The 23,489-nt window shown below is 39.3% G+C and overlaps 1 protein-coding gene across 2 annotated transcripts in view; it reads right to left on the bottom strand.

Moving 5' to 3' along the window:
- Positions 1 to 22,810, bottom strand: part of KCNIP2 (potassium voltage-gated channel interacting protein 2) — a 603,893-nt gene extending 581,083 nt beyond the window's left edge. For both annotated transcript variants that reach the window (XM_073552890.1, XM_073552892.1), the window contains exon 1: positions 20,700 to 22,810. In XM_073552890.1, the coding sequence (XP_073408991.1) occupies positions 20,700 to 20,772 (73 nt within the window). In that variant the 5' untranslated portion in view covers positions 20,773 to 22,810. The remainder of the gene's footprint in view (positions 1 to 20,699) is intronic.
- Positions 22,811 to 23,489: the final 679 nt, after the last annotated feature.

The following is a 23,489-nucleotide window of genomic DNA, read 5'->3' as shown; positions in this document are numbered from 1 at the left end:
GAATATGATACTGGCAGCAGCATTCAAGACAGATTGGAGGGGGGGAGAGTTTGGTAAGAGGGAGAGGGAACAATACTTAGGGTTCAGAAAAGGCTAAAGTCCCCAAAGAAAATAATAAAAACTTTGCATCTTTCCGCAACCATGAAATAATTGTACAAGGTGGGTATGATCTCTCAAGAGAAAAATGTCTATCTACAGGAGCTTCTCACAAAATAAGAATATCATCAAAAAGTTAATTTATTTCAGTTCTTCAATACAAAACAATCCTTTCCAGGCTGCGGTTATCCCGGTTGCTTGTGCACCTTTTTCTACCGCACTTTTTCCTTCCACTCCACTTTCCATTAATATTCTTGGATACATCACTCTGTGAACAGCCGGCTTCTTTAGCAATGACCTTTTTGTGGCTTCCCCTCCTTGTGGAGTGTGTCAGTGACTGCCTTCTGGACATCTGTCAGGTCAGCAGTCTTCCCCATGATTGTGGAGCTACTGAACCAGACCTGAGGGACCTTATTAAACGCTTAGGAAGCCTTTGCAGGTGTTTTTTGTTAATTATTCTAATTTACTGAGATAATGACTCTTGGGTTTTCATTGGCTGTAAGCCATAATCATCAACATTAACAGAAATAAACACGTGACACAGATCACTCTGTGTGTAATGACTATAGAATATAGGAGAGTCACTTTTTGTATTGAAGAACTGAAATAATTTAACTTTTTGATGATTTTCTAAAATTGTGAGAAACACCTGTAGATGCTCCGTCAAGGTAAAAAGATATACAAGGTTTGGTGCAGTAGGGGAATGGGTCTGAACGCCTCTAAGACTCAGAGAAAATATCTTGATGACAAGTTCACTTTAACTCATTCCCTTGAGTCCACGACAAAACCTATATCTTATGGTCCTTCAGAAATTTGCATTGTGCCTCCTAAAGTGTTTAGCCCAAATAGGAAGGAAACAGAGGTGTCTTTTACTTTATTTAAACAAATATGAGGAAAGAAGTCATAGGATCCGTGAAATGATGTTGGAACTATGAAGGCATCTAGAAAGCATGAGAACATCTAGGAACCAAGAGTAGACATAAGAACAATGAAAAGTTGTAGGAAAAAGGAGACCATGAGATGTAGGATGCATGATATGAAAAGTCTTTGAGAAAACTAAGGATTCATGACATGACATATAATGCATTAGAAAACAAAACAGACTATAGAGGAAATTTATGGATATTGAAAACATCTAGAAACTATGAGAAGACAGAGCAAAATTGAGAGGACATAGAAAGCATGAAAAGTCTAAGAGAATGCTTAAAAAGTTTGTCCTCTACTTTTAAATTGATGGCCTATTCTTAGGATAGGTCATCATTAAGAGATCAATGGTTGCGCGATACCCGTCACTCCCACCGATCAGTCACTGTTCCCGATGCCAACGGCAGCCAGAAGAGATCAGTTGCTCCGTGGAACAGCACAGCACTGTCATCTGTGTAGTGGCCACAGTGGAGTACTGCAGATCATTTGAATAGGGGCGGATGTGCAGTACCCAGCCACGGCCACTACGATGATGAAGCTCTGCTAAGCAGCTCCGCAACTGATCACATCCGACCGCCGCCAGCATTGGGAACAGCTAATCGGTTGGGCTGTTGGTTGTCTTACCTCCACCGATTTGGTACTGTTGACCTATCCTATGGATAGACCATGAATACAAAAGTATAAAGACAATCCCTTTAAGGTTTATGAAAAAGTATACTAAGAGTAGACATAGAACCCATGATAATAACAAGGCCTGATGAGAAGGCATAGGAAATACGAGAGCACATAGACTGATTCATTCAACACATGAGCAATAAAATAATGAGAAGTGATAGATGTAGAAACAAATAGAAGGTTTAGAAACTAGAAGATAAAAACAAGAGCAACCAAAAGTCTTATGAACAATTGCACTATATAGGAACCATGATGCCATACAGAAACTGTGAGCACTACTAGGAAGCATACAGCAATCATGAGAAAGGCATGGGAAGTCATAGTTTGATTAACTATGAGGAGATATAGAATTTAGGAGGACATCTTGGAACCATGCGAAGACAAGGGAAGAGCAAAACTTATCAGAAAAACCACAAAACTGTAGGAATTATGAAGACGTCTAGAAATTATGAGGTTTTCTAGGTACCATAAGAAATTATAGCAATCAAAAGTCATAAGAACCATGAGATCCCATCATATATGATCCTATTGTTGGGTGTTAGTTCACCTCTTGCATACGCTATGTTTCGATCTTTACAGTTCTTAGTCACTGGACAGGATCACTTTGCACTTGCGTTTTTTATGTTTCTCTGGATTGTGCTGCTTGTCTCTATATCTTATCAAATAGGATCCATGATGACATCTGGACACTGTAAGGTCTACAAAGAACCAGGCCACCCAGACATTAGAACCATGAAAAGTCAGATGAGAGGACATCCAGAACACCTTGATCACATCTTCAGACATAGGAACAAGGAAGCAGCTATAGAGTCATCTATGACCCATGAGAACATCTAAGAACTAATAACATATATGGTTGGTTCCATGAGAAAAAATAGGAAGCTTGTTAACACATACATTGAATGCGATAACAGGTGGACGATGAGAAAAAAACGGAAAAGTAGAGGTAGAAACTAAAGAAGATATAGGAAGGAGAAGAAGACATAGGAACTTGAAGAAGATATCAGCACATCGGTTTAAAATGTGCTGCAGAAACCACAGATGAACAAGTATGTCCGAAGTCGCCAAGTGTTCCTCGCACAGTACAGGACATGTCTCACACCACCAAAACCTTCTCCATTAGGCATAACCATTACTGAGCTGTAATATCCCTGACCAGTATGGACTAGCCCTCCACGGCTTCTTACCTGCACTGGTTTAACATGAGAATCCCCCTAATGTCACAAATACAATGTATTCGACTTGTTATGGCTAATGATTTATGGTTAATATTTTATATTTTGCTTTGATTATCATTTAAACAATTAATACCTATATACTGTATCTAGCTTTCATAACTTGAGTGTTGGTATTAGCTTTATAAGTCTTCTTCATAGAAACATTGAGAGAGGGTGTTGGCACTGAAGACATTGAAAGCTGGTTTAAGCTAGATTGAGGAAAGTTAGCAGAATCCATGATTTATGGCCTTTGATCTTAAAACTCACTCGCCTTGTGCATCAACTGATGCTGTTGTGTATGTTCTTGTCTCCGATCGATCGACCCTTGATTAAATCAACGCTGGCAATGTGTGCGAGTTCCCTTGTGTCTCCCCTAAAAAGTTCTCCCTCAAAGGGGTTTCCACGACAGATTCTTTATGTCACAAATGCTTTGTGTCCGAACGCAAAATATTCGACTCCTTCTGTCACAGAAACAATGTGTCTGATTCCTTATGTCACAAATACAATGTATCCTGATGTTTACAAATACAACAATGTATCTTTTTGCTATTGACATATATTGGAAATTAGTGGTGTGCGCCCCAGAAATCCCAAACATTATTCTCCACCAGCAAACTCCAGAGGTTCAGCTCTTTTTTATCATCCGGCTAACCCCAGCATTTGTCTCCATCTAGAAGCACCACAGTACCGTGATGTCAAAAGCCATCAACTAAATTGCTGTCAATACTGTGCGCTGAATCCATGTGCGCATTAAACGTTGCCATTCAATAGTAAGAGGATTAGCCAGACCTCCGAACCATTCCAAGACCTGTTTTCACCGTCACAAAAGCCGGACAATATCTGCCAACGATCTCAGACAAGTCCATGCTGCCATATTAAAAAGCCGTATAGCAAAAGTCTTAACTGAATATTACCATGGCGACTTAAATATCAGGAATAGAGGAGTTCCAGAACCATGACTGCGTATGCAGCAGAGCTGATTTTGACGTTAATCTCTTTGCAGCTGCACTGCCGCTACATTGGGACGTCAGGAAAAAATGGCAAATGACAAGCTCAGCTCTACATCGTAAAGGAATTCTACAGCTATTCATGCATAAATAGATGGGTATCAGTACAGACATGGCATCCTATCACAATAGAGCAAGGAAGGTGAAGATTTCAGCTGGAAGAACAATAGACGAGCACGGATTACTCATCTTGACCTCGATCCAATCAATATTAAAGAATTAAGCCAGGACAGCAAATTATAAACCTCGTTTGCATTTCCGTTTAATAAAGCATTGTGGTTAATTTGACATGCTGGTTAGATGGATAATTGCAGCATCCCTTTAAGACGGGAATTGGTCAGGGCTCTTTGAGAATAGAAGATGGACATAGTCGTTATATTTATTGGACGTTGGTAAGACATTTTTTCTCTGTGCAGCAGCAAAAGAAATCCATGAAAGCGAGAAGCATTTAAGGAGTCAATGACCCAGAATATAATGCTAAACCACTCACTGGTGAAATGATAACTGAGCACACAGAGTTGTATGTAACAGGGAAGCGACCTATAGGAGGCAGTAGAGACACAAGTTTCTTTCTCATTAAGGAGAGATCTTTTGCATACTTTTTTTTCCCAAGTAGCATTGTGTGTGAGACTTCCTGCACCAAGTACAACTAATACTCCTACAACCAGTATATTTGGGTTATTGTTGATGTAAGACCAGATGTTAATAATCATATAGTCTATATATGACTCTGCCTCAATCTGACAAAGCGGGTCTGAGAATCAATTGCTAAAGTGAACAATTAAGAATGAACCCATCAGTATTTCATTATATGAGAAGAGTGAGACGGCCGTATAACTCAGATGGGGATCGTAAAACAATGCTCGGACTGGCTGGCGACTCTCCCAATCCAAGCGTGACAGCTGCATGTGTCTCCTGTCGGGAGAGCTCCCAGCCAGTCCGAGCATTGCTTTGTGATCCCCGGCTGGCTGGTGGCTCTCCCAACCCAAGCGTGACAGCTGCATGTGTCTCCTGTCGGGAGAGCCGCCAGCTAGTCCGAGCATTGCTTTGTGATCCCCGGCTGGCTGGTGGCTCTCCCAACCCAAGCGTGACAGCTGCACGTGTCTCCTGTCGGGAGAGCTGCCAGTCAGTCCGAGCATTGCTTTGTGATCCCCGGCTGGCTGGTGACTCTCCCAACCCAAGCGTGACAGCTGCACGTGTCTCCTGTCGGGAGAGCCGCCAGCTAGTCGGAGCATTGCTGTGCAATCCCCGGCTAGCTGGTGGCTCTCCCAACCCAAGCGTGACAGCTGCATGTGTCTCCTGTCGGGAGAGCTGCCAGCCAGTCCGAGCATTGCTTTGTGATCCCCAGCTGGCTGGTGGCTCTCCCAACCCAAGCATGACAGCTGCACCTGTCTCCTGTCAGGAGAGCTGCCAGCCAGTCCGAGCATTGCTTTGTGATCCCTGGCTGGCTGGCAGCTCTCCTGACAGGAGAATCATGCAGCTGTCACACTTGGGTCGGGAGAGCCACTGGCCAGTCCAGTAATATAATGCAGTCCCCTCCGAATTATACGGCCGTCTGATTTTCCCCATCAAAGACAGTTCAGCTTTGGGAGGGTTATGTTCCTATTGAAGAGAGCCAACTGATTCATAGAGCATAACACACATTGCCAGGGGTCAACATTCACACGACACATCACAATCACCTTCCACACGTCCAATCACCTTTTTGCTGGATATAGTCAGTCATGTGACCCAAACTATTCCATCATTTAAAAAATAAGTTGAATTTTTTTTCCCCAGTTTTTATAAATATTTAAATAAATTAATCCAGGATCCCCCTAAAGGCTACGATCACATCCCCCAAAGAAATGTGGCATGTTCCCTTTGGGCTGCCAGTGCCACAAGTTTGGAAACTAGGTATTAGGCTAGTGTCACACCAGTGCATATTATCATCCGAGAGAATGAGGGCGATCATGCAAATCACACACTGATCAGAGTATGATCAGTGTGATCCGAGTCTGAGAAGATGGAAAAGAAATGTCTCCATCTTCTCCATTGTGTCAGTCTGTAAAAATCGAACTGCACTCAAATGTCATCAGAGTGCAGTCTGATGGTTTCCACTGACTCATTGACTTGCATGTTCGAGGAAAAGTCAGACATGTGCACAGTCCCGTAGAATAGCATTGGTCTGAGAGCAAACTGATGTTTTGTCGGATCACACTTGGACCGATAATGCGGTCATGTGCGCGAGGCCTTAGAGTAATTAAATGGTTGCAAAATTATACATACCCTATACTAATGTAATGTATTCTATTTCCTATATTTACTTATGTGATATCATATTTCCAGTTATAATCTGACATAGTTCTATAGAATATAAATCTACCGACTTCTGATTTTCCTACAAAGCAGATTTCTTATCTCTCGCCCCAACCTGTGATCCTGGGCTCCCCAGCCATGTCTGTACCGGTGCGGATAGATAGAAAAGTCTATATATATATATCTATATATATATTGTCCCACAAGGAGGCTTCCCCTTTCATTTAATCAGGGAACTTTAGAAGAACCTCGATTTAATTAAAAATCACGGCGTCCTGGGAATGGACCAAATACAGATCACGGCCTGAAAAATTTTACGGAATTTAACCATTTCCAAACCATTTCTTGCCCCCCAAAACCAGCAGTAATATCAAAAAGCAACGCCACGATTTCAGAAAATTACTGCTGCAGTTACTTTCCCTTACCTGGTATATAGGTAAGGTAAAGTAACTTTCCCACTAACGTTCTTGATCTGTGACAGTCAAGAAGAAAAAAATGTCATCTTATTTTATTGATATAAAAAATATAAAAATTCTGCCCTGATTATTTTTTTTATACCTAATATACATTTTTCGTGGATAGAGCCCAGTGTTTTATTTTTTGCTTGTTTTTTCAAATTGATAGCTTCATATTTCCTGAAAAGAAGGAAACCTGCTTCTATTTACCACCACTAGGGGGAGCTTTAGAGTTAGATGCATACTCACTTATTCCATTGAATTCAATACAGTGAGCTCCCCCTAGTGGTGGCTAAAATGATGTCTATGAAGTGGATTTGGAGCCCTGTAAAGGAGCTAGAACTGTTTAACCCCTTGGCACTGTTACCTCCTCGATTCTAGGCATCAGTTTCAGAATAGCACAGCGCCGTATATTGTTTAGTGGCCGTTTCAGGTACTGCAGCTCAGCTCCTATTGAAGTGAATGTGATATGAGTTGCAGTACTGACAATGGCCACTACATGGTGTATGGAGCTGTGCCTCTTTTGGTATACTGTGTACACCCGGCTACCGCAGAAGCTGAAAATTGCTTATCAGTGAAGTTACTGAGGTCGGACCACAGCTGATCTGGTATTGATCAACAATTCCAGGGATAGGTCATCAATATCTTAGTCCTGGAAAGTTATGTAGTCATAAAAAAAGCCATCCATAAGGGGTTAAAGATTTGTGCAGAAATTTTCCAGTGCAGAATATAGAAGGTTAAGATTTACATGTCCGTTAAAAGTGACCTGGTATGACCCGTGCTCCTATTCTAGATGCAGCAGAGCTGACCTTGTCACCGAGTTCATGGGAAAAGCATTGGCACCGAATTAGGATATTGACGCACTCAGCTCTGCTCCACCAGTACAGTCTATTGAGCGATGCTTTGTGAACCGTCATTAGTGATTGTAATAACGCTTATTACCAGCGAGGGGGAAGAGACGCACAAACTGTTACCGTCGCTAGATTTAGGTGCCGAAAGTAAATTGATTATGATGTAATTAGTGTCCCCATGGAAAATGGAATTATGCTCCCAGTTATAAAGTCATAATTAACTGTGACGGCGGCATTAATTCATCAGCTTGGGAATTCCGGCTCTGAAGACGCCACAATTAAAATTCTCCTCCGTCTTCTATTTTTAAATAATAGGCCAAACGATCGCTTCCATCGGAGCCAGTGCGCACCTTGATTTATGATCCCTCTAAGTATCCGTGTATTTGATGGCAGCCTCGCGGAATCCTGTCCAATCCAGGTTCATTAATAACAATGGTCGTCTGCCGAGTTCTTCTTTGGACTTCTATTTTTCAGTTTTTACTAATATTTCTGGCAGAAGTTTCCTAAACAGTTCTATGTCCAGACTGTGTATGAAGCAGCTCTACCTCCCTCTATCACAGCAAAAAGTCACAGCTCCAATCACAGAGTGAATTACATCAAGTTCTCCATGGCTCGAAAGGGGATGTTCTCCAGCACCAAAGGAAGGTAGTTAAAACTTAGGCTTCCCATATTAAAAAAATCCATAATGCTTACGCATTTCGAGTAGAAAGACCTAAGGGTTTTCCTACCCAAAACGCGTTGGAATTAGGCTTTTTTTTATATGCCAATTTTTTAAACCTATATGATTAAAGTCTAAGTTTTATCTACCTTCCTTTGGGGCTGGAGAACATCCATTTTTGGACTGTTGAGAGCTATTTGATCTGGAAGCCGAAGCAGTACATACTCCGTGCTCCACACTCGGAACACAGACTGTCCACACGGGAAGTTTCCTGGGATACTTATCTTTAACACATAAGTGATTACCTGAATTGACACTTTGACACTTTTTTTCTCATTTTTGTAATTACACAGGGTCAACCATTTGGTATGAAACATAGCGACCAACATTGGTGTCGGTAATTCAGGGATCCTATAGTCCTCCCCGATTCTGCAAGGAAATCCAGAATCCTGATCTAGAAATGCCCTTTGAGGGTGAGTTTTTTTTTTGTGTAGACTCCACCACTTTTCAGATCAGGACCCCACAAATTTGCCAAGACCGTTTCCAAAAAATTGGGACACTCGTTGCAAAATCGGGACGGTTGGCACCTATTACGCAAGCAAATCCTCGGAGCCTGAAGATCAGGAAACTTTCTCTGTGCCGCTCATCACCTCCTACCATTAACTCTTCAGGCCAGTTTCCATTTCTATGTATTTGGTTTTTTTCTCCACTTCTTCCAAGAGCCCATAACTTTTTTAGATTTTTCGTGACGTAGCCATATGAACTCTTTTTGTTTTGTGCCACGAGTTGCATTTTTGAATATTCTGAAAATTTTTTTTCCAAGTACGGAGACATAGAGAAAAAAAGCGAGTCGTTGTTTTTTGGGGGTTGACGAAGTTTGATAGTGCAGTAAAATAGAACTGGCAACATGACTCTCCAGGACAGTAGGATTATGCCGATACCAAACGTATCTTTTTTTTTTTTATTATTATTTATTATTTTATTAGTTTTTCATATAGTTTTTTTTATTATTTTAGCTGTAAAAAAAAATCAGAATGAAAAAATTGCCTTATGTCACCATTTTCTTAGACCTGTTACTTTTTTGTTTTTCTGCCGATGCGGCCGTGTGAGGGCTTGTTGTTGCATGGCGAGCTGGTGTTCATATTAATATCTGGTTTAGGGCCATGCAATGTTTTGAATGTTGAATTGCATTTTTGGGGGAGTTATGGAGACCGAAAAATGTCATTTCTGGCATTTCCTGAGCCCGCTGCATACATGTGGATCCTAGCGAAGATGTGCAGTTGCAACAAGTGAAATAAGTATTGAACACATCACCAATTTTCTAAGTTTATTTCTAAAGGTGCTGTTGACATGAAATTCTTAGGCTATGTGCACACGCTGCGGTTTTTCCTGCGGATCTGCAGCAGTTCTGCAGACAGTGTACAGTAGCATGTAAATCTATGTGATTTACAATCTGCTGTGCACATGTTGCAGATTTTTAACTGCGGAAAGGCTGCGGTTTTGAATCCGCAGAAAGAAATGACATGTCACTTCTTTTCTGCGGATTCTGCTGCGGTTTACCATCTCCTCCATTGTAGAGGTGATAAACCGCAGGCCAATCCGCAGGCTAATCTGTCATTTTACCTGCGGTTTTAACCTGCGGTTCCGCAGATACAATTCCACAGACCAATCTGCAGTGTGTGCACATAGCCTTACCAGATGTTGGTAACACCCATCCAATACACACAGGCAAAGAAGTCAATCCATAGATGTCCATAAATTTAGTTATGTGTCACAATGAGAAATTAGAAAGGGTTAAAGTATTGAACACGCTTCACACTTACTGAAATGTATTTAACACTTCGTACAAAAGCCCTTGTTGGTGACGAAGCTTCAAGATGCCTCGTGTATGGAGAAACTAGTCGCCAGCATTGCTCAAGTGTGATGATTCCAGGTCTTTTTGTAGCTCTCCATAGGGGGTCATTGGTTCTTGGACAATTTTGCTGATAAATCTTTTCACTCCTCTCCTTGAAATGTTGCAGGGAGCATCTGGTCGTGGCCAGTCTATGGTGAAATTATGTTCTTTCCACGTCTGGGTTACGGCTCACTAGAGCCATCACTAGTTTAGAAATGTTTTCTGTTGCCAATGCCATCAGTTTATTTTTCAGCAATAAGGTTGTGGAGGTCTTGAGACAGCTCACTGGTTTTATTCATCATGAGACTTTTTTTGTGTGGCACCTTGGTAATGAGACACCTTTTTATAGGCCATCAGTTGAACCAGCTGATATTATCTTTCTCTAAGTGGCAGGATTGCTTTCTAATTACTGATAGACTTCAGCTGGTGTCATGACTTTCCATGGTTTTTTGCACATCTTTCTTCATGTGCTCAATACATTTTTCCTGTGTCATTTCCTATTATTACACATAACCTAAATTTATGGACATCTGTGGTTTGATTTCTTTGCTGGTATGGATTGGGTGGGTTGTTACCGACATCTGGTGAGAATTTCATGTCAATGGAACCTTCAGAAATAGATTTACATAGAAAATTGGTAATGTGTTCAATACTTATTGTTCATTCACACAGGAGATATTGTGTCCGGTTTGCAAGGCCAGGTGGATAGGTGATAAATGTATAATTTTAATAAGCATTGGCTTCAGAATAGAAGCTTCCATATCCTGTCCAAGGCTTGATACAAAAATAAAAGACTCATGTTTGATTCTTTAAATAGCCTGTATATCCACAAAGCCGCCATTCACCGTCTACCGCAGGTGGAAAAAGATTTTGATTGACTGTATTGTTTTATCCCATTCAGTTTTATACTTTTAGAAAATTGCCTCCATCGTATACATACCGGGTGTGTGCATGGTGGGGGGAGGGGAGGCAGGCAGCACATACAGAGTGTGTGCATATATATGCTATTAATCTGGAATTTCTACAAGCCTGTGCTGTTACTCTTTATAGCAGTTATAGCTGTATACTGGTATAGCTTTGTCATAGAGGGTCTAGTCTTGGGGAATAAATAATTACAGTTTAAATGGGGGTCAGGATTTGTGGTAAAAGGGTCTATGAAATATTGGATGATTAGAAGGTGTCCTGCTGCTGGGACTCAAACTGGTTTAATCTGTGGAAACCAGCAAAAAAAAAGGGTTTAATTTCTCTACAGGGTCACTGGTGAAGTGCAGCATTACATATATCCTTATATATAGGAGCAGTATTAAAGTAGATATATTCTTGTACATAGGAGCAGTATTATAGTAGTTATATTCTTGTACATAGGGGCAGTATTATAGTAGTTATATTCCTGTACATAGGAGCAGTATTATAGTAATTATATTCTTGTACATAGGGGCAGTATTATAGTAGTTATATTCTTGTACATAGGAGCAGTATTATAGTAGTTATATTCTTGTACATAGGAGCAGTATTATAGTAGTTATATTCTTGTACATAGGGTCAGTATTATAGTAGTTATATTCTTGTATATAGGGGCAGTATTATAGTAGTTATATTCTTGTACATAGGGGCAGTATTATAGCAGTTATATTCTTGTACATAGGAGCAGTATTATATTAGTTATATTCTTGTACCTAGGGGGCAGTATTATAGTAGTTATATTCTTGTACATAGGGGCAGTATTATAGTAGTTATATTCTTGTACAAAGGGGGCAGTATTATAGTAGTTATATTCTTGTACCTAGGGGGCAGTATTATAGTAGTTATATTCTTGTACATAGGGGCAGTATTATAGTAGTTATATTCTTGTACATAGGAGCAGTATTATAGTAGTTATATTCTTGTACATAGGGGCAGTATTATAGTAGTTCTATTCTTGTACAAAAGGGGCAGTATTATAGTACTTATATTCTTGTACATAGGGGCAGTATTATAGTAGTTATATTCTTGTATATAGGGGCAGTATTATAGTAGTTATATTCTTGTACATAGGGGCAGTATTACAGTAGTTATATTCTTGTACAAAGGGGGCAGTATTATAGTAGTTATATTCTTGTACATAGGGGCAGTATTATAGTAGTTATATTCTTGTACCTAGGGGGCGGTATTATAGTAGTTATATTCTTGTACATAGGAACAGTATTATAGTAGTTATATTCTTGTACAAAGGGAGCAGTATTATAGTAGTTATATTCTTGTACATAGGGGGCAGTATTATAGTAGTTATATTCTTGTACATAGGAGCAGTATTATAGTAGTTCTATTCTTGTACATAGGGGCAGTATTATAGTAGTTATATTCTTGTACATAGGGGCAGTATTATAGTAGTTATATTCTTGTACATAGGGGCAGTATTATAGTAGTTATATTCTTGTACATAGGGGCAGTATTATAGTAGTTATATTCTTGTACATAGGAGCAGTATTATAGTAGTTATATTCTTGTACATAGGAGCAGTATTATAGTATTTATATTCTTGTACATAGGAGCAGTATTATAGTAGTTATATTCTTGTACATAGGGGCAGTATTATAGTAGTTATATTCTTGTACATAGGGGCAGTATTATAGTAGTTATATTCTTGTACATAGGGGCAGTATTATAGTAGTTATATTCTTGTACATAGGAGCAGTATTATAGTAGTTATATTCTTGTACATAGGAGCAGTATTATAGTAGTTATATTCTTGTACATAGGGGCAGTATTATAGTAGTTATATTCTTTACATAGGGGGCAGTATTATAGTAGTTATATTCTTGTACATAGGAGCAGTATTATAGTAATTATATTCTTGTACATAGCGGCAGTATTATAGTAGTTATATTCTTGTACATAGGAGCAGTATTATAGTAGTTATATTCTTGTACATAGGAGCAGTATTATAGTAATGATATTCTTGTACAAAGGGGGCAGTATTATAGTAGTTACATTCTTGTACATAGGGGCAGTATTATAGTAGTTATATTTTTGTATATAGGGGGCAGTATTATAGTAGTTACATTCTTGTACATAGGAGGAGTATTATAGTAGTTATATTCTTGTACATAGGAGCAGTATTATAGTAATTATATTTTTGTACATAGGAGCATTATTATAGTAGTTATATTCTTGTACATAGGGGGCAGTATTATAGTAGTTACATTCTTGTACATAGGAGGAGTATTATAGTAGTTATATTCTTGTACATAGGGGCAGTATTATAGTAGTTATATTCTTTACATAGGAGCAGTATTATAGTAGTTATATTCTTGTACATAGGGGCAGTATTATAGTAGTTATATTCTTGTACATAGGAGCAGTATTATGGTAATTATATTCTTGTACATAGAGGCAGTATTATAGTAGTTATATTCTTGTACATAGGAGCAGTATTATAGTAGTTATATTCTTGTACATAGGAGCAGTATTATAGTAATGATATTCTTGTACAAAGGGGGCAGTATTATAGTAGTTACATTCTTGTACATAGGGGCAGTATTATAGTAGTTATATTCTTGTACATAGGGGGCAGTATTATAGTAGTTACATTCTTGTACATAGGAGGAGTATTATAGTAGTTATATTCTTGCACATAGGGGCAGTATTATAGTAGTTATATTCTTGTACATAGGGGCAGTATTATAGTAGTTATATTCTTGTACATAGGAGCAGTATTATAGTAGTTATATTCTTGTACATAGGAGCAGTATTATGGTAATTATATTCTTGTACATAGAGGCAGTATTATAGTAATGGTATTCTTGTACAAAGGGGGCAGTATTATAGTAGTTATATTCTTGTACATAGGAGCAGTATTATAGTAGTTATATTCTTGTACATAGGAGCAGTATTATAGTAGTTATATTCTTGTATATAGGGGCAGTATTATAGTAGTTATATTCTTGTACATAGGGGCAGTATTATAGCAGTTATATTCTTGTACATAGGAGCAGTATTATAGTAGTTATATTCTTGTACAAAGGGGGCAGTATTATAGTAGTTATATTCTTGTACCTAGGGGGCAGTATTATAGTAGTTATATTCTTGTACATAGGGGCAGTATTATAGTAGTTATATTCTTGTACATAGGAGCAGTATTATAGTAGTTATATTCTTGTACATAGGGGCAGTATTATAGTAGTTCTATTCTTGTACAAAAGGGGCAGTATTATAGTACTTATATTCTTGTACATAGGGGCAGTATTATAGTAGTTATATTCTTGTATATAGGGGCAGTATTATAGTAGTTATATTCTTGTACATAGGGGCAGTATTACAGTAGTTATATTCTTGTACAAAGGGGGCAGTATTATAGTAGTTATATTCTTGTACATAGGGGGCAGTATTATAGTAGTTATATTCTTGTACCTGGGGGCAGTATTATAGTAGTTATATTCTTGTACATAGGAACAGTATTATAGTAGTTATATTCTTGTACAAAGGGAGCAGTATTATAGTAGTTATATTCTTGTACATAGGGGGCAGTATTATAGTAGTTATATTCTTGTACATAGGAGCAGTATTATAGTAGTTCTATTCTTGTACATAGGGGCAGTATTATAGCAGTTATATTCTTGTACATAGGGGCAGTATTATAGTAGTTATATTCTTGTACATAGGGGCGGGCAGTATTATAGTAGTTATATTCTTGTACATAGGGGCAGTATTATAGTAGTTATATTCTTGTACATAGGGGCAGTATTATAGTAGTTATATTCTTGTACATAGGAGCAGTATTATAGTAGTTATATTCTTGTACATAGGAGCAGTATTATAGTATTTATATTCTTGTACATAGGAGCAGTATTATAGTAGTTATATTCTTGTACATAGGGGCAGTATTATAGTAGTTATATTCTTGTACATAGGGGCAGTATTATAGTAGTTATATTCTTGTACATAGGGGCAGTATTATAGTAGTTATATTCTTGTACATAGGGGCAGTATTATAGTAGTTATATTCTTGTACATAGGAGCAGTATTATAGTAGTTATATTCTTGTACATAGGAGCAGTATTATAGTAGTTATATTCTTGTACATAGGGGCAGTATTATAGTAGTTATATTCTTTACATAGGGGGCAGTATTATAGTAGTTATATTCTTGTACATAGGAGCAGTATTATAGTAATTATATTCTTGTATATAGAGGCAGTATTATAGTAGTTATATTCTTGTACATAGGAGCAGTATTATAGTAGTTATATTCTTGTACATAGGAGCAGTATTATAGTAATGATATTCTTGTACAAAGGGGGCAGTATTATAGTAGTTACATTCTTGTACATAGGGGCAGTATTATAGTAGTTATATTTTTGTACATAGGGGGCAGTATTATAGTAGTTACATTCTTGTACATAGGAGGAGTATTATAGTAGTTATATTCTTGTACATAGGAGCAGTATTATAGTAATTATATTTTTGTACATAGGAGCATTATTATAGTAGTTATATTCTTGTACATAGGGGGCAGTATTATAGTAGTTACATTCTTGTACATAGGAGGAGTATTATAGTAGTTATATTCTTGTACATAGGGGCAGTATTATAGTAGTTATATTCTTTACATAGGAGCAGTATTATAGTAGTTATATTCTTGTACATAGGGGCAGTATTATAGTAGTTATATTCTTGTACATAGGAGCAGTATTATGGTAATTATATTCTTGTACATAGAGGCAGTATTATAGTAGTTATATTCTTGTACATAGGAGCAGTATTATAGTAGTTATATTCTTGTACATAGGAGCAGTATTATAGTAATGATATTCTTGTACAAAGGGGGCAGTATTATAGTAGTTACATTCTTGTACATAGGGGCAGTATTATAGTAGTTATATTCTTGTACATAGGGGGCAGTATTATAGTAGTTACATTCTTGTACATAGGAGGAGTATAATAGTAGTTATATTCTTGCACATAGGGGCAGTATTATAGTAGTTATATTCTTGTACATAGGGGCAGTATTATAGTAGTTATATTCTTGTACATAGGAGCAGTATTATAGTAGTTATATTCTTGTACATAGGAGCAGTATTATGGTAATTATATTCTTGTACATAGAGGCAGTATTATAGTAATAATATTCTTGTACAAAGGGGGCAGTATTATAGTAGTTATATTCTTGTACATAGGAGCAGTATTATAGTAGTTATATTCTTGTACATAGGAGCAGTATTATAGTAATGATATTCTTGTACAAAGGGGGCAGTATTATAGTAGTTACATTCTTGTACATAGGGGAAGTATTATAGTAGTTATATTCTTGTACATAGGGGGCAGTATTATAGTAGTTACATTCTTGTACATAGGAGGAGTATTATAGTAGTTATATTCTTGCACATAGGGGCAGTATTATAGTAGTTATATTCTTGTACATAGGGGCAGTATTATAGTAGTTATATTCTTGTACATAGGAGCAGTATTATAGTAGTTATATTCTTGTACATAGGAGCAGTATTATGGTAATTATATTCTTGTACATAGGAGCAGTATTATAGTAATGATATTCTTGTACAAAGGGGGCAGTATTATAGTAGTTACATTCTTGTACATAGGGGCAGTATTATAGTAGTTATATTCTTGTACATAGGGGCAGTATTATAGTAGTTATATTCTTGTACATAGGGGACAGTATTATAGTAATGATATTCTTGTACAAAGGGGGCAGTATTATAGTAGTTACATTCTTGTACATAGGGGCAGTATTATAGTAGTTATATTCTTGTACATAGGAGCAGTATTATAGTAGTTACATTCTTGTACATAGGAGGAGTATTATAGTAGTTATATTCTTGTACATAGGGGCAGTATTATAGTAGTTATATTCTTGTACATAGGGGCAGTGTTATAGTAGTTACTGTATATTCTTGTGCATAGGGGCAGTACTTTAAAAGATATTTCTATACAAAGGAGCAGTATTACAATATTTATCTATATTCTTGAACAGAGGAGGCACACTTTACAGAAATGCAGCTTCTTTCACCTCATATCCTATAGAACATACTGGCGTTCTTGGGCTTTATGCATTGAACTTTTTATGATCACTGGCAGAAACCATTTAGATGTCATTGCATCCTACAGATTTGGCGTGATATCATCTCACTCTGATGTATGTATTTTATCTAATTTGCTACTGACCTTCAATAACCCAGGGATATTGCTTAGAGGAAATACAGTATGGGAGGTGAATGTTACACACCTGCATGCACTTTGCATGTTCTCCAGTGTTTGTTCATTTGGGTTTCCTGCAGATTCTCTTGTTTCCTTCCAAACTTTCCCTATTTTCTGATAGGATAATTGGCTTCCTATGAAATTGGATTTAGAGTTTTATAGATGAGATTGTGAGTTTCATCATAGGGACAGAGACTAGTAAACTGTGTGCTCTGCTAGGAGTATACAAATATTGTCTGTATCCACTAATACTTGTAAAAGAAAATGCTGAGATCCACATGTAGCAGTAGGAGGGTCGCATGTTGGAAAGATATTTAGGCAAACTTGGTTGTCAGTGTCTGTAAGATCACTAAGAATATGATAAACCATCAGGAATCGTGTGCATTTGTATTACCGTAACTTTAAAGGGAATTTGTCACGTCAGATATTGCTAACTTGCTTATATAGCCTTAAAGGGGTTGTCCACTACTGACACAGCTCCTTCTGAACCTTTGTGTTTCCCTCCAGTAAAATAACAACACCTAAACTCATTTCCGGTACCGGTGCCGTTCCAGCAGAATCGGCACTGGTTCTCCCAGTGATTGCCTGACATGTTATGTCACGCAATCCCTGCAGGCAAGCAGCGATAACGTCACTCTCCTCTCCTATGGACATAATTGACATCCGCAAAAAGTGACTGCTCTCATTTCGTCTGGATGTCTTTATTTGTCCGAAGGATGGGAGAGTGAAACCAGCTGCTCTCACGATGTCTGCACTGGATCTCGCGGAGCGCCGCTGGAACGACGCAAGCACTGGAGGTGAGTACAGGTGCTATTATATTAGGGGGGGCATAGGATTTCGGAAGACGTCTGAATAGTGGACAACCCCTTTATTTAGCAGGTTACTATCATTAGGAAGGTGCCTGTACTGAAAGCGCGGCACTCGGGAAATGCTACCTCCACTACCAGAGTCTCGGGGCGTGCGCACAGCCGCTGGTCTCAGGCTGGTTTCACACTAGCGTTTTTTAACGCAGCGCATCGTGCGCGTACATGCGCATGCGTCCTGATCCTCTATCTTTAACATGGTTGCTCATGGTCCAGCGTTTGCACGCGTTCGTATGCGTTTTCGTGCACATGCGTTTTTTGTGGTGTGCGCCCAGGCACGCCGGACGCAACCTGTTGCATTTTTGGTCCGTCCGACCTGTCCCAAAAAAAAAGCATGCACACGTAATGCGACAAAATAACACATTACAGCCTATGCGCACATCAGCGTTTAAAATCGCATGCGTTTTAAGAGTCAATATGGCTACAAACTGGTTAAAATGCATGCGCATAAAATAAGCAAATGCATGCAAAACGCTTGATGCGTTTTTTTGTATGCGTTTGGACTGCGCACGCAGCACAGTGCAAAAAACGCTAGTGTGAAAGTAGCCTTAGTGCTGTGAGCGGTGACGGAAGTTGTGCCGTTACTAAACCTGAAAGCCGGCGGCTGCCGGGAAAAATACAGCTGATTTTCTCCCAGATGCTGCATTTTCAGTACAGCGGCCGGGCACCGTCTTAACACTAATAACCTGCAGATTAACCGCATTCTCCTACCTAATAGGTTCCCTTAATGCTGTGGAAACTTATCATGGCAGCAGTAAAAAAAAAGTCCCGTTTCTCATGGATGTAAAAGTTCACGCGGATTTGTGCATGTAGCCTCAAAGTGTTCCAAGAATTAATGGATCGTTACAAAATGATTCCAATTAGCACCTGTCCAGGTAAAGACAGGTAAGATTTGCATATTCCTGGCACTGTGCGGAGTTTTCCTGTCTCTGCTCCTATGGGATTCTCAATGTCATATCAGTATTTTATGGTCAATTAAATGAGAAGCCAATGAACCCATCAGTAAGTTCTCGGAGTGTGGGAGGAAACCAGAGAATCTGGAGGAAACCCAAATAAGCACAGGAGAACATGCAAACTCCATGCTGATGTAGTTGTAAATGACTGGGAAAACTCCCACCCCTCGCAGTCAGGTGCTACAAAACCACTGGGCAATTTGCATCTCTAATTTCCATAGGAATTCTAAAAAAAAAAAATCTATATTCTATAGGAATCTAAAAAACTGAAACAAAGAAAGTACCTTACAATAATCAGTGGGACTCCTTTGCTTCCATTTGCCTAACAGTGGGTCACTTATTCCGATTGTCTGTTCTGAAGAAACGCAATGACGTGTGAACAGAGCCTGATGAACATTTTGGGTACAGACACGCTGTTTTTTTTTTTTATTATTTTCTTCCTCCATGTAAGGTAAACTTTTGTTGAGTTTTTGATGTTGCAGATTTTCTTCACCATTTCTGCACCCATTAAGTAGAATAGGTTCCTTTCATTTTTTTTTTTTCTAGAATACGTTTTGTCAAATACTCACCGAAAACCTCATCGTGGGAATTTAGCCTTATAGCGGTAGGGAAGAATGTAACCACATCGCTGCAACAAGTTAAAGCAAAGTTCAGTTGTAGCCTGTCACCTAATCACTAATCAACTTCATTTCATCCATTTCCTTAGCAAAATTGTTTTTTTTTCATAGGGAACTAAAATGTGCACTGCCCCTTTAAATGTCGAGTATTTATTTATTTATTTATTTATGTTTGTGTCATTTTGTATCCTGGATTACACCATATGCTAATAAAATGGACTATTCCCATCCAGTGACCCTGAAGCCTTGGGGCCAGTCTTGAGATTAATGTACACTAAACCTGATTATTGGAAGCCCCCCATCTTTGTAATTGAGCTGTTATAGGTGGTAGGTGGGGTTTTGGGGGGTTATTAAGATATATGACCGTATGAAGCTAAAAAAAAAAAAGAGGAATATTTCCAGCTGGACTCAGCCACAATTAACCCTCTCCATGATTTCCTGAAAAGGTAAAAAAATAATAATAATCTGATGCCCATGATGAGTATAGTCCAGCAGCACTCTAGGTGTATGCAATCTCCACCTGCACAGAACACACAGCACCCGGCAGCCCTAATGTCAGCATGATGGGTGACAGCCACAACTTGTGGCTGCCCAGCTTGCTGCAAAACTACAACTCCCATTATGCAGTGTTATTAGCCACTGGCATGCTGTCACTTGTAGTGCAACATAATTCACCTAACCCCATTGGATTATATGAAGTTGTCTATTCCTTCCTTGTAGGTTTCCATCCAATCCCTATCTGTAGGGATCACCTGCTGGAGTCTAGGAGCAGAACTTCACCCTCTCACCTCACTGACTCCTCTCCCCCAACTTTCTGCCCTCTCTTCCTATGTATGCCATCATTGCTCCATGATTTACATGCCACCACAAAAAACAAAAACCCCTTACCAATGCCCAAGGAATGAAACACAGTCCATCAATGTGGCCAGGTCGCTGATTGAGTGATCTGTGCCCTCTTAAAGGGATGCTGCTCACACCTCCCCGCAGATCTGACTTACCAGTGAGCTGATCGTACGATCCGTCCAGATCTCTGGAATCTGAGAGGTCATCTTTCCTACCTTTACTCCTCATCTTCAACCAGAGGTAAATGTGCAGACCTGGGATCAGAGAAAGTCTCTCACCTCCCAAACCCTTAGGAATCCTCAGGTTCTCAAAATGTAGAACTGGATTCTAGGGGGAAAAAAAAAAACATAAAACAAATCCTCTTGTGCCCCCCAAGAGAAGGAAACCAGCGCACAAGTGGCTCCAGCAGCTGAGGGGTTAATCCTCTCCTCCTGGTGCGGGGCTGTTCAGGTTGTTGGTGTCGGGTTGTTGTACTCCAGGATCTGCTGTGGTCCAGGGAGGAGGAGGAGGAGGAGGAGAGATGCTGGAGGAGGAGGGTGGGGGGCTTCAGTCCATGCCTTCTGGTGAATTGCCCTCCTGCTGATGATCCCCGGTGTCAGCCCCTGCTCTCCTCTCCATGTGAGGAGGAGGAGGAGAAGAAGAAGGCAGATCCTCTCCGCTCAGCGCTCGCAGTTTCCAGGGAGAGTTCGCTCATTCCTTCTCCTGCTTTCTTCTGATGATCTTCTTTGCTTTGTCTCGGAATAACTTTACTTCCTTCCTTCTGTCTCCGCTCAGATCCAAGGACTGATGGCATTGCCCCCAGAGAAGACCCTCATCCCACTACTCCTGCCCCAGTGGCACAAGCCAGACCCAGACCTGCGACCCTGCCACCAGCAGCAGCAACAACAGCAGCAGCAACAGCAGGAACAGTGACAGCAACAGTGACAGCAACAACAGTAACAGGAACAGCAGCAGCAACAGCAGGAACAGTGACAGCAACAACAGTAACAGGAACAGCAGCAGCAACAGCAGGAGCAGGAATAGGAACAGCAGGAACAATGACAGCAGCAACAGGAACAGTGACAGTGAAAGCAACAACAGCAGGAACAGTGACAGCAGCAACAGGAACAGCAGCAGCAGCAACAGTGACAGCAGGAGCAGCAGCAGCAACAACAGCAGGAAGAGCAGCAGCAACAGCAGGAACAGTGACAGTGAAAGCAACAGCAGCAGGAACAGCAGCAGCAACAGTGACAGCAACAGCAGGAATAGGAACAGCAGGAACAATGACAGCAGCAACAGGAACAGTAGCAACAGGAACAACAGCAGCAGCAACAGTGACAGCAGGAACAGCAGCAGCAACAACAGCAGGAACAGCAGAAGTAGGAACAGTGACAGCAACAGTGACAGCTAGGCTCCAAAGGCTGCAGGCAGAATTAACTGCCTGTGTGCTAAATGCATGGGATTATGTGTAGGTAGTGTCTATCTATCTATCTATCTATCTATCTATCTATCTATCATATATTATCTATCTATTATATATTATCTATCTATCCATTATATATTATTTATCTATCTATCATCTATTATCTATCTATTATATATTATCTATCTATTTATTATCTAGCTATCTATTATATATTATCTATTATTATTATATATTATCTATCTATCTATCTATCTATCTATCCATTATATATTATCTATCTATCTATATATCAATCTATTATCTAGCTATCTATTATATATTATCTATCTATCTATCTATCTATCTATATTTTATATATTATCTATCTATCTATATATCTATCCGTCTATGTATCAATCTCAAATGTATCTCTTTACCTATCTCCTAATCTATAACATATCCATTATCTATCCATCTATCCGCTGTCCACCCCTCTCTCTGTCTTCTGTATCTATCATCTATATAATATCCATACGTATCCTGTATCGGTTTCCTTTCTGCAGATGTAGCAGAGCTGTATTTGCTCTTAGCTCGCTGTATGCTTCCGTATACTTCTTGTGCTCCATGATAAATCCCTTTCCCCACTTCTGATGATGGACTCGATGTCCCTTCTCTCACACAGATCTAATAGACGCTTTGTGCTATCAGTACACACCAGGCACATAGAGCAGCAGATTTCATTTATTGCGCAGGATGGATATTTCCATTTTATAAGGAAGCCCATTGGGGGCGTCCGGGCGCTCAGACATATGCTATAGGTAATGTGACAGGAGGCAGAAGGGGCTCCTGAACAGTGTGGGCCGGTCAGGGGGAGGCAGTAGAGGAGCTCCAGCTTGTGTTCTGTGGATTTCGTAGCTTATTGCTGGAGACTGAGGAGTTAAATATTTTAAAGGTTAAATACGTATAAATATAAAGTACTTACCTTTAATTTTAGATGTAGCAGAGATGAGTTTGTTGTTTGCCACTTCTAGAAGCAATGAAATAATGTAATATTATCTACATCTGTAAATAAACCTACTGAGTTATTGTATCCCAGAGTCCCAGTATCCTCACTCCGTATCCTATAGAGATAGCCAGCACTGCTACATCATTAGAGAAGAGCGCAAATCACAGTTCCCTAATACGTGTCACTTACATCCTGACAATAGCATTAAGGTCTCCTTGGAAATACAGTATTACTGCTGGTATCAAAGGAAACCGTCAGCAAGATGGTCACTGCTGTTTATGAAGGCATTGGTCAAACTCTGCAAACTGCTGATATGTGGACTGAATGTTGTGACATATGGAGTTAGGAAAAACCTCCACTGAGAGACAACTACTGTATTGCTCTAAATGTGGAGCCAGGTATTGACTTAGGAAGTTATTACAGGCAGCTTAAGAAAAACTTTCTATGCCGGAGGAAACTATCAGTCAGTGTTACTAAGCTTGCTGACTGCTCCGTATATCGACCTGAACAACTAGAGTGGGGAAAAAGTATTTAGTCAGCCACCAATTGTGCAAG

Source organism: Dendrobates tinctorius, unplaced genomic scaffold (genome assembly GCF_039654945.1).
Source record: "Dendrobates tinctorius isolate UK_male_01 unplaced genomic scaffold, ASM3965494v1 ptg000196l, whole genome shotgun sequence".
NCBI classification, from domain to species: Eukaryota; Metazoa; Chordata; class Amphibia; order Anura; family Dendrobatidae; genus Dendrobates; species Dendrobates tinctorius.
Note: the sequence above shows the minus strand (reverse complement) of the source record. Positions and strands in the feature narration are given on the sequence as shown.